Below are 14,680 nucleotides of genomic sequence, written 5' to 3'. Positions count from 1 at the left end.
CAGTATGTATGTGCCTAATGTACATTAAGTACCTGGGTAGGAAAACAAACGGCGACATATGTAGGTATGTACATAAGGCCGTGATACGGTCAAGCTTGGGCGTCGAAGGGTATGTACGTACATATGTAGTTGAATATATTAAAATGCGTGTCTTGTATATGTACGTTGGAAACATTGAATCACTCAATCATACTATACATGGATGTACATCCATATTACATACTTTGGGTACCTGTATACCTACATATGTATCCTCCGAGTCTCATGCGCCGAGGCGTCAAACGGGCCTTATGGTCAGGGGAACTGGATGGATTGGATTAGATGAGAATCATCGAACAGCATTTTTTTTCTTACCCCATTGCCGATATACACACTATGTTCAAATTGCCATTCTTGCGAATTGGAAACCATGGAAGCCTGTCGGCGAGGCCACTCCAGGAGATACTAGAACCCTCCGTCCTGTATTCACACAGCCATTATGCCTGCCTAGTAGTATGTATGTATGCATGTAGGCTTGCAGTACAAAGTTGAAACAGGGGAGGCGAGGGGGGGAGGCACTCATATGGGAAAAGTATCGTTTTAAGAGTAGAGTAGAAAACTTTTGTGTGAAGGGAGGACATTCAGCAACATTTGGTATCACGTCCTATCGTAACATTATAATACAATGACATTCCCCCCATAATCGTTCCATTAGACATGAAAAACTTTTGCAGTAAGGAGGAGGAGGATCCACGATCCAAGAAGATACTGGCTCGAAGTGTTTTGCTCTGAAAAGAGTCTCCGCACGCATCATCCATATTCTTCTTCTGTTTTTTTTTTACTCGGTGGGAGCTGGTCGCTTGAGAACCTCTAGATTTTCTGTTTTCAAGGGGGAGACACATTGTTAGAAAAAAAGGGACGTGAGTGGTATGGTAGAGATGGTAGGGGCCTACTTTGGTAGATGCTAAGAGAAGTCTTCGTCTTGCCCTCGCCGTCGGTGAAGGAGCTCATAACAGCGTCACCCTCGACGTAAACGGTAGAACTATAGCCAACGCGTTAGTCTCATGCCCTGTCTTGCGTGTATTCTATTCTACATATAGGTATAGGCAAGAGGGTAAAGTATGTATGGAAAATAAATACCCTTTCGGTAAGCTAGTGAGGAAGTCGCGGCGAGGGCCTTCCTCAATGAAAGCAGCGACCTTGAACCAGCTGGTCTGGCGGTTGTCCTTGGGCCCGCTGTTGCTGGCGACAGAGTACTCGAGGATCTCGCGGCCGGTGCTGGTAGGCCTGACCTCGGGCGAGGCAGCTAAGTTGCCGACCAGCGTGATCTTGGCGATGTCGCGGCGGGCAGAGGCGCTGAATGCGCGGGCCAGGCTCGGGGCGGCGGCGGTGGCTCTACGGGCGAGGAAAGACATGTTTGTAGATTTCGGGTTGAAAGTTGGTTGACTTGCTGACGTTATTGGTATGGTTAACGTATTGGCGTGTTCTGGTTAATAGAATGGAGTGGGGGGGATGGGAGGAATTGAAGGTTGCGCGGGCGTCAGAAATTTGTTTAAATTGTGCAAGTTCGCGATTGCGGTTTATGGTTTACATAGGTACCTAGCCTAGCCTAGGCTAACCTAGTGCCTACACTAAAGTTTATGCAGCAGTCAATTTACATCTGCACTTCAAGCAACGCGAAGGAAATTGGCTAGCCCTATCGTTTAATACTGATTGGCTGACTAAAGTAGGGTTTCATATCTCCGTTTGTAGGTACTTGGGTATCTATGGGATTGTCGAATAATATTCTTAGTTGCATTTCATGACGACTACGTACATATGTACCTGCCTCCAACTTTTGCCCCTTACACCAACATCATGTCTCGATGTATCAGTTGTAACTTGTACCTATGTAGCACTTCTAATAGGGGGTAACATACCCCTATTCCGTTCAAGGCACTCAAAAAGGGGCTTTATCCATTCTTCATCATATCACACAACAAGATAAAATAAAGACAAGCAGAAATGGCATACCAAATCAATAAAGGGATCACTTCCAGGCTCGAACTCTTAAATGTATCTATCATGAAAGTGCTAGAACCGACCCCCCCGAACGTAACTAGCTTCCAGCCTAACATATATCTTCTTGTGTTCACCTGAATATCCTGTACGAGAAAGCATCGCAGCAGTTCCTGTATGTGACTTTCGACCTATCTTTGCCGTAGCCATTCCGTAGCACCTGGTCGACGGCCAGTCGCCTACGAGACTAAGGCTCATATCTTGCTCAAAGTAAACAGCCTAGCTAGCAATCATAACATGCTCACGCTTCTCAGTCCAGTCCAGCCCAAGCATGGGCCACCTACACGGGGTTTTTCTACCTAGCTACCGCCATGATTGCTGCTGCTAGCCAGTGTATACACTGTTATCATCCCAACGACCCCAAGATGGGATGAGATGTTTGTTGACTATCGAGATTTTACGGGCCATTCAATCTCAACCTTTCAATCCTCCCACCATACACTTCCTACTCCCAAACCTGATCTTGAAAAATAAATACACCTTCTCAATCAAGCATTGCAAGTAGACACAACAGCAGGTCTAGGTATGGTACCAACCTGATGAACAGACAACACTGCTTATAATTCGCATCTTCGTTTCGCTCCTATAACGAGCACTTCTAATATTGCAGAGAAGAGAGGGTGTAGCTCAAAGCTACACACTCTCCGCAACACCATTTTCATGATGAACAAGCAAATAATTGTCATTGCCATGATCCTCGTGGCCGCGATGACCGTGACTGCGTCCGAACCAGAGGAAATGGCAGTTACACCTCCCCAGTACGCACCGAACCCCAGCCTCCGAGCGAACATGGTCTTCCGAGTCCTCTTCGCCATCATCAGCAGCGTGCTCTGCTGGGTGCCGCTGCGCCTGCTCTGGCGTAACGGGGACTTCGCGGCGGCGACGCTGGTCGCGCAGGTGCTGGTGCTGAACGCCTTCACGGTGTTCAACTCGATCGCGTGGAACAGCGACAACTGGGACGAGTGGTGGGATGGGCAGGGCGTCTGCGACGTCCAGGTCTACCTGGTGACGCCGCTGCACACCATCTACGCCGCCTGCATCTTCACCATCGTCTGGCAGCTCTCCAAGCAGGTCCAGGTCTCGCGCGCGACGCAGCTGAACCGCCAGGAGCGCAGGAAACGCGTGCTCGTACACGCCGCCATCATCTTCCCACTGCCGGCCTTCCAGCTATTGTTCACCTGGTTCGACCTCGCCCAGCGCTACAACATCGGCACCCTTATCGGATGCATGGCCGTGTTTGACAACAGCTGGCCTCGCTTCGTGGTTTATGACGCGCCTAACCCTATTTTTGTGCTGGCATCTGCTCCTTATGGTTGTAGGTAGCAATCAGTAGATTGAGAAACCCTGAAAGTTGCTAATACTGCCTTGTAGATCTCGCATTCAAGCGCTACAGAGCCTTCGATAAAGAGACACGAGAGGTACTGAAGGGCAGAAGCGGTGGCGCCGCATCCGCGCGCTCAAACCGGACACGATTCCGTCTGTATCTCATGTCGTTGTCCATCATGATCGTGTACCTTCCCGTGTCAATCTACCTGATGGCGTACAACATCGCAGTGGCGAAGGGGTCGACGTATCAGCCGTACAGCTACACTCGCATCCACTGGGAAGCGTCCCCCTACCCGTGGAACGCGATCCTATTCATACCCTCGTGGGACCTCTCGACGCCCGAGTTGAACCAGCCGTGGATCACCATTGCAACGTCAGTTGTCATCGTCGCCTTCTTCGGCACCACCCAGGACGGTATCGAGATGTATCGTCGCTACGCGGCCGCGCTAGGTCTACACCGTCTGTTTCCCAAACTGCGCAGACCATTCCAGGCCCATGGTAGACGAGGCCGTGTTCCCGATTCCAGCGACACGCAGCAGAGCTGGATAGAACTAATGAGCTACAACACCGGCCACGACAGCGGCGCAAGGCCCAAAGACAGGAGCAATGGACAAGCCTTTGCTAGTAATGAGTAAGTGGTTTCCCCTTTTCTTCCCTCTCCTCCTTCTTTCCCCTTTCTCCCCACACTCATCAGACCCCATAACCCAAGAAACTCCGCAAAAGACTAAACACTCCCTCCCCCAATATATATATATATATATATATACGAGCAAACTGACCAACCCAGGCCCAACCAACCCCGCAAACTCAAGCACGTCGACCCATACTCCGTGCCCAGCTCCGGCGGGCTGGACTTCGACATCGAAGCGCTGCCCCGCACCAGCGAGCCCCTGCCGTGGAACCTGTTCCCCACGCCTCGCCGGCTCGACACCGACCCGCCCCTCCGCAGCCGCCTCTCCTTCCCCGACGTCCTGCGCTACACCAACAGCCCGCTCCAGCAGCTGACGCAGACCCCCATCGACCCGCTAGTCCCGGAGCGCCGCTCCTCGCTGGGCCACCAGGCGCACCCCCCCTTGCCGCTCGCCCCCCTAGCGCTAGACGCGCGTCCGCGCCCGCGCCCGCGCCCGCGACCACGCCCACCACCGCTCCCACTCGCACCCACGACAGACGCTGCCGCAGGAGGAGCGCGACACCACCCATCGCTGCGCCGCGTGAGCCGGCACGCCATCGCGGTCCACAGCAACGCGTACCCGGGCGGGCACTACTACCACAGCCACAGCCACAACGCGAGCGACACCTCGGCCTTAATCCACCTGCCTCCCGTCGACGAGAACGTCGCAGCAGCAGCAGTAGGAGGAAGAGGAAGAGGAAGGGACGGATCAACGGCAACAGAAGGAGACACGAGCACGGGGGACGGCGGGGACTACTCGCCCGTGATGCCGAACCTGCCGTCGCTCTTGTTGCACGCGCGGGCGTCGCGGGATGCGGTGCAGCCGTACGACGTGCTTGGTTCTTCTGCCCATGCCCACAGCAACAGCGTAAACGCCAATGTTAATGCCGGCCCCGCGATGCCATACTACCCCGGGGCTTCTGCTGCCGCAGCTGCAAATTGGCCTCTCGTCAACGGCCGCAACTTGACCCCCGCCTCGGTCGCGACCGTCGTGCCACCGCCGAGCCGCGGCGTAAGTGGCAACGACGCAACCGCAACCGCAGCAGCGCAAACCAACACCCACGGCTTCGAGCGCGTCCCAACCGTCGGCGGCGGCAGCGGCAGCGGCAGCGGCAGCAGCAGCGGCGACGGTAACGGTAACGGTAACAGTAACAGTAGCAGCAGCAACAACGGCGACAGCAGCAACAGCCGTAGCGGCAGCGCCGCATCCTCCCTCCTCCCCGAGCCCATGCGCACGACGCGAGGCCGAGGCCGACGGATCCCGCGCGAAGTGATGGTGCGAGCCGAGCGTGACCGTGAGCGTGAGCGTGCGACTTCTTCTGCTTCTGCTTCTGCTTCTTCTTCTGCGGACCAGAACAAGGAGAACGATGAAAACAAGAAGAATGAGAACAAGGAGAAAAAGGAGGAGGAGAAGAAGAAGGACGAAGATGTGGATGAGGATGACGATGGGACTTTCTAATTCAAGAGCACTTCAACTTGTTGACTATAGCAAGAATGACTATTAGTAAAAAATGGAAGTAAGGAAAGGGGCAGTGTCGCATGATACCAGGAAAACGGAAAAGGGGTAATTATGAGACCATGAGTACTATAATGTGGAGTTTGGCGCTGGTGAGGGAGCATGATGCACATGGATTCATCCGCGGATGACGCTCAACAGGGACGCACTCGTCTATAATTACTACTTTGGGCATTTGTGATAAGGCTTGTTTGTGAGACGCGAGATAGTTAGTTTGTTTACGGCTCTCGATGAATTCTGCCAGGTATTAAACCTTCTGATACTTGCTTCTAAGGCTATACATTAAATGAAGTGTCATTAGGGTATGATGATAGTAGCGTTGGACGGAGTCCACGAAATACGTTACGTTGAGGGGGTGGTGCCTAATAGGTATATTATTATTATTGACAATCGACAATGGTTCTATCTGAATACCTGTAAATCGCCAATGCCTTCGCAGGCAAAGTCTCTCAATGGTGCTTTTTCCAACTGGCAATATACAACTGATGATCCGTCTCTCATCCTTGACACTTCAGGTCATCGTCTCTTGGCTTATGTTCAACCTGGACCAAGTCCAGGAAATCAACTGCGAATGGTACGCCTCAAACGCCATGCCATGCCGTGATATTGGGACGGCGAATCCAATAAATTCGCAGTTATCAGAGAAAAGGATAGATCGGGATGTCTGTAAATAGTTACATTAAAGGCGGGGAAATGATGTAGTCTGGTGTGATGGGTATCTTCGTAATTCGTACAAACCCGGGAGGATGGCCGGGCCTGATTTGTAAGGTAGAAGTGAGCAATGAAAGGTATTTGTACATTGGGCGAGTGCGGGTTATGATGATGGCAACACATGCCACATTTTTTTATTCGGGTAATACTGCTGGTTTCGGTTCAGCTAATACGTTTGGTCCTGATCTCGAGCCTGACCGCTCACTTGAAGCAGGGGCTATTTCTGGATCTGGTATTTGAAAGTCGAGCTAAGAATGTGTTAGGATGATTCAACATATTAAAATATAAAATAGGGGGGGGGAACTCACGCTCATATATCCCGTTCGTCTTAAGGAGACAATCCTAGGTGCAAGAGCACCCTCCTCCGAGCCTACTGTTTTCTCCATTTCTGCGTTCCATTTTTCGATCCAATCTTCCAAGCTCTGCAGTCTAGTTTTGGCATATGTAAAGCCCATATCATCCCAGATCCATCCGGTGAGGAGTCCTAATATACCATCGATGACATTCCTCCAATTGAAGGGATTGAATATCGTGATGAGATCTCCATTGAGCTTCTCAATGACCAGACGGAACTGTTGCTCTGATACACCAGCTGGATCAAGAATTTCTGGGTAAAGATTCGAAAAGGTAGGAGCCAAATCTCCTTCTATGAGCCAGTCTCTCCGTATACGGATGATACGCGTGTTCGCATACTCCGGAGAATTCAAAGGCACATGGGGGTTCAGATGCGGATAACACGGGTGTTGAGGACCCCATTCTTCACCTAGTTCTGGCTGGTTGGGATCGCCCATTATGGAAGAGTCACTCGAAGACACAGGCGATCCAATACCACCCGGAAGCGATACGCTGGATCCATTTTGCTGTCGACCTAAAGCCGATGGCCCTCTTTCCAGATCTTTGGAAAGGGACCTCGGTGGCTCGTCAGCCCCCATGTTGAATGCGACTGCTTTCCCTTTGCCTTTGTCGGGTCTTTTAGGCGAATCTTCCGAGGTACCTGGCCGAACGAGCCCAAAGCTGATTGCTCGTGCTCGCTTAGTAACACTGTGCCCACGTTTTCTCAACCCAGTGATTATAGGCTTAAGTTTAGGTTCTGACGGACCCGCCTCGGCTTCCTGAAAGGGCGGGTTAGAGATCCGCTTACTATCGTAGGAGTGCCGAAGCGATGCGGGGAGACTAATTCTCTTATCTACACTTGTCCTGTGTTCGATGTGCGAGCTATTTCTTTTGGAATGTTCCGGCAGCGAGAGAAGTGGAAAATCACCTGCCCCAAACCCTATGGTTTCGATGGGTTCCTGAGAGGTTCGAGTCTCAGGATGATTGACAGGAACAGGTGGAGGTGGAGGAGTGGACGGGCGACGTTTGTGATATTTGCGAGATTTACGAGATTGTCGAGGTTGTCGGAGTTGTCGTGGAGGCCTGGTTGTATCCCGCGGAGTTGAATTGGTTGGATTCCAAAGGCGACCAGGAGCAAATCGAAGTGGAAGACGGTAAAATGCAGCCGGGGTAGTACCGTCGGTGGCAGCAGCGATATTATTGAGGAAAGGTGACTGAATACTAGAAGGGTAGATTCGAGGTGGCCTTGTCGCTAATAAGTTCCTTCGAGCGCGAGGGGTAGAGGGTTTTCGCTGATGGGCGTTGGGAGCTGCTGGTTCTGGAGCAGTGATGGTAACAATGGGATAGTCAGGTTGTTCAGAAGGTGAATTGACAGGGACATTTGCTTCGTGTTGGTGTGCATCTATGGCGGGCGATGACAAGTTCGTAGAGGGATTATTCGCGTGCGAAGCCGTTTGAAAAACGAGATCAAGTTGGCCTCCCAAAGGGCCAGACAGATAATGAAAGAAGAAGAAGGGAAAGAATAAGAAAAAGTTTGAATTCGCCGGTAAAAACGAATCAAGATTTCTTCCTTCCCTTCAACCTCCACTTGAACCTTAACTTTATTATTATTATTATTAAGCCTTGCCGCTGAAGGGAATGTGGTAGGGAATGACAAGGGCAATAATGCTAATAATAGAAATAAAAATGAGAATAGGGATTGAATATGGTGATGGTGATGCAAATGTAAATGAACACTCTGCGACAGAGGTTGGTGTCGATGTTGGCGATGCGGTCGTGTATGACAAATATTGACGCGACAAGGTGGAATTGTAGTAGTGATTGGAGTGATTGGAGTGATTGGAATGGGAATGGAGGATTCAGACGAGCAAATAAGTCTTCTGAGTGGCTGGAACCACTGTAACCACTGCTGCCACTGCTGCCACTGTGAATAATTTGGCACTTTTGGCGCTAGTGAGGATGAATACCACAGTGGATTTAGTGGGATCAGTGGTTTGTTCATGCTGAGCCCACAGCTGGTCTAGGCCTAAAAGAAGGTCCACCAGCTGGCTGACGGCTCTTTTGGCAAACCCTTATTCTTCACCTGGGCAATGTTACGGTCTGGTTGGAGTCCGTTGTGATTGCATTGGATTCAAGGTTAATCAAGGTTCCAAGGTTACCACCTGTAATTGTAATAGGCAGGTAATAACTGCAGCGTAACGTGACCGTAACCGCAGCTCCAATCAAATAACCTTCAATGTTGAAAAATAATACTGATTGGTTAGTTGACTGAGTAAACTCACTTGCTCTTTTCAAGTTCCAAGTAGCAATTATCGTCAAATCTGGTTGTAAATCATTGGAGTTGTCGTCAATAACTCAAACATAAAGTTTCATTCTTCAAATTTTCGCGTCTCTTCGTCCGGGTCCAGGTCCACCGTTATATAGTGATGAACAGATACCTATTAATATAGGTAGGCTGGCAGGCAGGTAGGTAGAGAGACGGGTAACTGCTTTCTGTCTTTCCTGTTTTCCTTGGGGGCTATCGTCTTAGTGGCATGCTTCTTTCTTTTAATATCTTCGACGTGGTACCATCCTCTTTCTGACTGATGTTTTTTTTTTCAGGCGAAACACCGAGTTACTATGAGCGCCGCACTAATTGTTTTGCTTTGGCGAGTTTCATCCAGAATTCTGCCTTGAACCTGCACTTTTGATGTATGATATAGATTACCGTTCGAAGAAGGGCAAAAGAGGAGAGGAAAAGGATTGATGGACAAGAGGTTGGTACTTGGTACGATATAATAAGATAGGTATGTATGTATTGGATAATGTCTTGTTTGAAGTTTTCAGCCTCGGCAGTATTTATTTTTTATGACGAAGGGAGAGTCTAGAGCAAACACTACAAATCATATACTAAGACATTAAAGAGAGAGGTCGTGCTTCTTTCGTACTCCGCTCTCCTGCGTTGTTCTCGCGTAGTCCCCGAACATGCCAACCAGTCAGCTACTAATAAATAGATCAGGGCTTTAAATTGCCTTATTTTGCGGAATATTTTTGGTTCTCTTTCGTCGAGCCCAACGTCGCCTATCAAAGCCCCAGCTTCAGGTATGGTGCCTGCCAATGCTTGGATACCCTTCACGTTGTTCAGGGGCATCCTCGTCAGCCCATCTGTTCCACCCACGCCCTAACGAAGTGGTACAACCTGTTAGACCTAGTCTTGGCTTGAGGCCCGACTGTATGGGATGAATAGCATAGATTTTTTTTGGTCTTATTTGCATACAGCCTCGCCTAGTACACTCAGCCGTCCACCGCCTCTTATATATTTATTACCAGCCCCCAAGACTAAGAATTCCTACATGCAGGTACATATGCATATGCTTAACTATATAGAAGATAGCTACCTACCTACTTATTAGTAGTGACGAGCTATACAGTAGCATTCATCAAGGCTACGAGATTGCTCGGGTTTACTGTGTGCTATACGATGCATCGGGGTCGCCGTTACATTCTGCTTATTATAATTAACGTCAGTGGTCATACCTCACCTATTTCTACTACTCTACGAGCAAGAGGAAATTCAAGGGCGTGATATAGTCAATCTCCATGGTCCCTAGTTAAGCACCATTCCCGTATGGTGGATAACCCTTGCTGTCATCCAAAAATAAAACACCTACTATGTAGCATTAGCACGAGGATAATAATGCACATGGTAGTAATAAGCATCTGCTGCGCGCGATGCACACTAATAGATTATGAATAGTAGATAATACCTAGTATACGTGTATATACACACATGCGTCGGATCTCTATTAATGCAAACCGCTTTGACTCCCCAGGTTTATCTCTCGACATAGGCTCATAGCGGCTTTCCTCTCAATTCCATTCTTTGGATGATGATGAGATCTTAGGCTTTGACCAGCCACCAAGTAGCACTAGACAGATCTAACTAAGACGAATTCAAGAAGAATGCACCTAAGGATGTGGAACTTGAAGCACGGGCTTTGTTTGAGATGAGTAGGTAAAAGGTATTAAGTATGTTTCGGTGGGCTAGGACTTTGATCATCCGTTGTGAGATAGTTGGGATGTTCAACGGTTTTTTCTTCTTTCGTTTCGTCATGAGATGCAGTATACTTGCCATATTCCAAAGCATTAGGCCTTTCCGAGTCGTTAGATGGCAATCGGAGTAAATGAGAACCGCGCCTTGACGGTGTTCCAACATCATCGCATTAAACCATTTATTACCATGACAAGCCCATGTTCAAAGGATTGCGGATGGAATGCGGGAATGCCACATTCTTTTCTCAATAATGTTGAATGTCTTGAATCGTACATCCAAGTGCGTAAATCATCCCATTGGATTGAGAATCTACATAGTAGTTGGTGACGTAGGAGGATTGGGGAAGTTTTGGGGGTGATGGAGAGATCAGAAATTCAAAATGAATAAATACAATTAATACATAAGTTAACTAGAGGTCCGTGCACGACACTTTACAACAAAAAAGCTGGGGGGGTCGAAGTTTGTGTGACCTCATCCAGGTTGAATCCCTTGAATCTCCACTAATTACCTAAGTACTTCTAGTAGTACTGTACCTACCCGTAACCCATCATCCATCACCCCCAGCGCTGTCACCCATTTCCCCCCATTATATCCCTGCCATCGCATACCTAGAACCTAGATACCCATCCTGTGCCCCATACTGCCATCCCATACTGCCATACGACGTACTGCGTAGGTATGCTAACGTTTCCATCTTCCATTATTACCTACAATACTACCTCTCTTTCTCCATCTCCTCCATATCTGTCTGTCTCATAGCCCATAGGGCTGAGGAGACCACTTTATTTCCAAGCAAACTTGGCTTACACGAACGATTTAGACGGGGTGGCTTTGTTCAACATAAACGTCAGTCGGGGCTTACGATCCCATGTAGCCTCACACATTTTGGAACGTCATCATGGTTGATGAAAGCCACGCGACTACCTCAACCTCCATAGCCAACACCACCGGTCGGGCATCCCCCCTTGCAGGAAATGCAAATGCACCCCCGGGATTCGGCCTGCGTCGAGCTGTGACAGTCGGTCAGCCAACCCCGGTTCGTCGACGCCCCACCGTCACTACCGGCTCACCACCTGCCGAGAACGGGTTTCCCGATTTTCGGAGACGTAGCTCGACCTACTCTGACTTCAGCCTGGGCGATGCGAGGAAGGACCTGGAGGCTAGTGCAGATGATATCCTCAACCCAAGCAGATATGGCTCCCAAACGGCGGGCAAGTCCCCATTCGCATACATCCCACTTACACTAGCTCTGCTCCCCGCCGTAGCGGGCATATTCTTCGAGAACGGAAGTGCTTTCTTCACCGACTTGATTCTGCTCAGCTTAGCTGCCGTCTTTCTCCACTGGTCTGTCACCCAGCCATGGGACTGGTACCAGTCTGCACAGGAAGTGCGGATCGCGAGAGATGAGATCATGACCGAGCCTGTCTTCGAATCTGATAGCGACTCCGAGCCCTTCGCCGCACCTACGAGTCCGACAACTCTCGAAAATGTTCCCGAAGAGACAGAGAAGCAAGGGGAGTCTGACGGAGTAGTGGAGAGGCCGTCCGATCAACGCGATCGACCATGGAATAAGCGGCAAAAGGCAGCGTACAACGAACTGTACTTTCACGAGATGGCCGCTTTGGCTTGGTGCTTTGCCTTTCCTATGCTTGGCGCCTACCTTCTGCATACCATTCGCGGGCAGCTGACGAGGCCCTCCGAGGGCCTCGTGTCAGACTACAATCTCACTATTTTCCTCTGTGCCGCCGAAGTCCGTCCCGTCTCGCACTTGATCAAGATGCTACAGAACCGCACATTGCGGATCCAGCAAATAGTCGCCAAGAATCCCCACGAAAGGTTGGGGGCTACCATGGAACAGTTCCAAGCACTCACAAATCGCTTAGACCATCTGGAGGCGCGTGGCGTTCTTGATGACGCCATGTTAAATTCCAGCAAGCAACCGGACGTGCCACAATCCAAGCTGATCGAGACAGCTGTGGCCCAGGAGATTCGCAACAGCATGCAGCCGGAGCTAGACGCGCTAAACCGCGCCATGCGCCGCTACGAGAAGAAGCTCACCCTACTCGCCTGCCAAACCGACACGCGAATCGATTACATGGACTCACGGCTCAGCGACGCCATCGCGCTTGCCGCCGTGGCCGCCAAGAACAGCAGCGCGCAATGGGGCGTCGGCAACTGGCTCATTGAGAAAACCGTCGCCGCCGTCATGTTCCCATTCCAAGCCGTGGTATCCGTCTTCACCTTCCCGTTCCGCACGGCGTCGACGTTGCTCAGCCGCAAGAATAGGTCGTCGTTGCCGGAGAAGACGCTGAAGAGTGCCCGCAATGGGAGAATGTCTTCTGCCCAGGGTAGGAATGGGGGCGATCGTTTGTCTACGCGGATGCCTAAGAGGTGAAATCGCTGTGCTGTGCTGTGTTGTGTTGCGTTGCGTTGTCGTCATTAACATGGCATTATTAGGGGGTCTGGCTGGGGGTGGGTGAGGTGAGGGTACGGTACCACTACGAGTTATGATCACGGGAAGGATGAATGATTGATTAATTGATACAACAATGGGCGTCGTCGATGATATTGTAGGTATAGGTAGTTATAAGAAGGTGGCGGGTTATCAAAAAATGGAGTTCTGGTCACGTATGTATGTACGTCGCCGCTTGCTTGCTTACCTTGGTTGAGGGTTTTCATAGCGATAGGGATAGGGATCACAGATACACAATCATCGTTCAACACTTTTTTATTTTTATTTTTATTTTTTAATTCCTTGGAAGGAAAAGAAGCTTAAGGTTAGAGCTCCCCGCGTCGAATCATCGTCTATTGCCAATCTGCCTATGTAGGTACGTGTGTACTAATGATGGTAATAAATTTCAGTAGAGTATGTAGCAACTCGTAAATTTGTATATCCTTCCTCCCCGTTTACCTATCTACCTACCTACCTACCTACCTTCCTACACTGCCTAGGTTAGGTCAGTAGTAGATCATCCTCTCCCACAACCGGTAGGAGATCTTTTCAGGAGCACCGCGATGAACACTACATTGCATTGGTAATCACATAGTGGTCTCGTAGCTTCGTTCATGCGCACGTATGTACATACTTACGTAGTTCGAAGTTCGAGGCAAGCAAAGTCCTGCACATCTTCAGATGGGATGGATGCATGTTAGTACTGTAGTTACTACTTATTATGTATTGTATTGTACAATACCTAGGACAGGTAACTAACCTAACCACTAGCCCCAATAAACGTCATGAATGCGGGGCAGACTTAGCTGCATTTATTAGTTGTTCCTGTTTGCAAGTGTTTTAATCAATTAATTACCTACATGTAGGTTAGTAAGAAGAAAAAAAAGGGCTGGAATGATGATATGTATGTATGATAGGGAGAGGATCTTTTGCCTATCGCAATTTTCCCAAGCCCATCCATCATCTTCGATAATGATGGATGGTGGGTTGGGGAAAAAAAAAGAGACGGAGAGACAAAAAAAAAAGTGTGGCTTTTTCTTTCTGACCTAGTTACTGCTTACACTAGGCCAAGCAATATAGAACCCACGGACCGGAACCGGTGCATGTCCATTCCTGTATTATCATGCAGGCCCTGCAGTAGCTGGGTGATATTGGGTCTCCTGGTTCCTGGCCGACATCCGGGCACTTTTAATTCTAGGTTACATTCTCTTCTTCCTCTTTTTCTTTTTTGTCTCTCATGCTTTGGACTTTGGAGGGTTGCCTTCTCATTAATGATTATTGTATGCAAGGTACTGTATGTAGGTACTCTACCTACCTAAGGCACCTTACTAATGGTAATATATCTCGATGTCGCCTACGACGGTATATGTAGTATGTAGTAGGTGGTACTGCTAACCCCTGAAGAGCGCAGGCCGAGGAGAGACACGCCATAGCGCGGCTGTAGCTGTTCCCACACACTTTTTTTTTCCTTCTATTTCTAAGACTTTGCAGGGATTGTTGAACGAGAACGGATAATCAAGTCAACGCGAAGTGCGTTATCGTCCTCCTTCTCGCACGTGTGACCTGCGTGTAAATTTTGTTCTATTCCGCCTGGGTTAAGTA

The 14,680-nt window shown here is 49.4% G+C and overlaps 5 protein-coding genes across 5 annotated transcripts; 2 read left to right on the top strand and 3 right to left on the bottom strand.

Annotated features, from left to right (window-relative positions):
• Positions 1–689: 689 nt before the first annotated feature.
• GGS25DRAFT_146111 (nucleic acid-binding protein) lies at positions 690–1,656 on the bottom strand. The gene is made up of 3 exons (XM_049256361.1): positions 1,120–1,656; positions 933–1,021; positions 690–858 (listed from the first exon to the last, which is right to left on the bottom strand). Exons 1-3 carry the CDS (start codon positions 1,392–1,394, stop codon positions 818–820), a joined length of 405 nt encoding a protein of 134 aa, XP_049120579.1. The 5' UTR covers positions 1,395–1,656; the 3' UTR covers positions 690–817.
• Positions 1,657–2,731: 1,075 nt separating this feature from the next.
• Positions 2,732–4,047, top strand: GGS25DRAFT_478128 (pheromone A receptor-domain-containing protein; the record flags this gene model as incomplete). The annotated part of the gene is made up of 2 exons (XM_049259907.1): positions 2,732–3,352; positions 3,409–4,047. Coding segments are annotated over exons 1-2 (1,193 nt in total), but the record flags the coding sequence as incomplete, so codon positions are not given.
• Positions 4,048–6,307: 2,260 nt separating this feature from the next.
• Positions 6,308–7,340, bottom strand: GGS25DRAFT_146091 (Golgin subfamily A member 7/ERF4 family-domain-containing protein). Its single transcript, XM_049256360.1, has 2 exons — positions 6,571–7,340; positions 6,308–6,508 (listed from the first exon to the last, which is right to left on the bottom strand). The coding sequence occupies exons 1-2, from the start codon at positions 7,190–7,192 to the stop codon at positions 6,462–6,464; spliced, it is 669 nt and encodes a 222-aa protein (XP_049120577.1). The 5' UTR covers positions 7,193–7,340; the 3' UTR covers positions 6,308–6,461.
• A 507-nt stretch (positions 7,341–7,847) lies between these two features.
• Positions 7,848–9,031, bottom strand: GGS25DRAFT_146041 (uncharacterized protein). Its single transcript, XM_049256359.1, has one exon. The coding sequence runs from the start codon at positions 8,593–8,595 to the stop codon at positions 7,996–7,998; it is 600 nt and encodes a 199-aa protein (XP_049120576.1). The 5' UTR covers positions 8,596–9,031; the 3' UTR covers positions 7,848–7,995.
• A 2,082-nt stretch (positions 9,032–11,113) lies between these two features.
• Positions 11,114–13,350, top strand: GGS25DRAFT_478120 (uncharacterized protein). Its single transcript, XM_049259906.1, has one exon. It carries the CDS (start codon positions 11,525–11,527, stop codon positions 13,019–13,021), a length of 1,497 nt encoding a protein of 498 aa, XP_049120575.1. The 5' UTR covers positions 11,114–11,524; the 3' UTR covers positions 13,022–13,350.
• Positions 13,351–14,680: the final 1,330 nt, after the last annotated feature.

Source organism: Hypoxylon fragiforme (genome assembly GCF_022984875.1).
Source record: "Hypoxylon fragiforme strain CBS 206.31 chromosome Unknown GGS25scaffold_2, whole genome shotgun sequence".
Taxonomy (NCBI): Eukaryota; Fungi; Ascomycota; class Sordariomycetes; order Xylariales; family Hypoxylaceae; genus Hypoxylon; species Hypoxylon fragiforme.
Note: the sequence above shows the minus strand (reverse complement) of the source record. Positions and strands in the feature narration are given on the sequence as shown.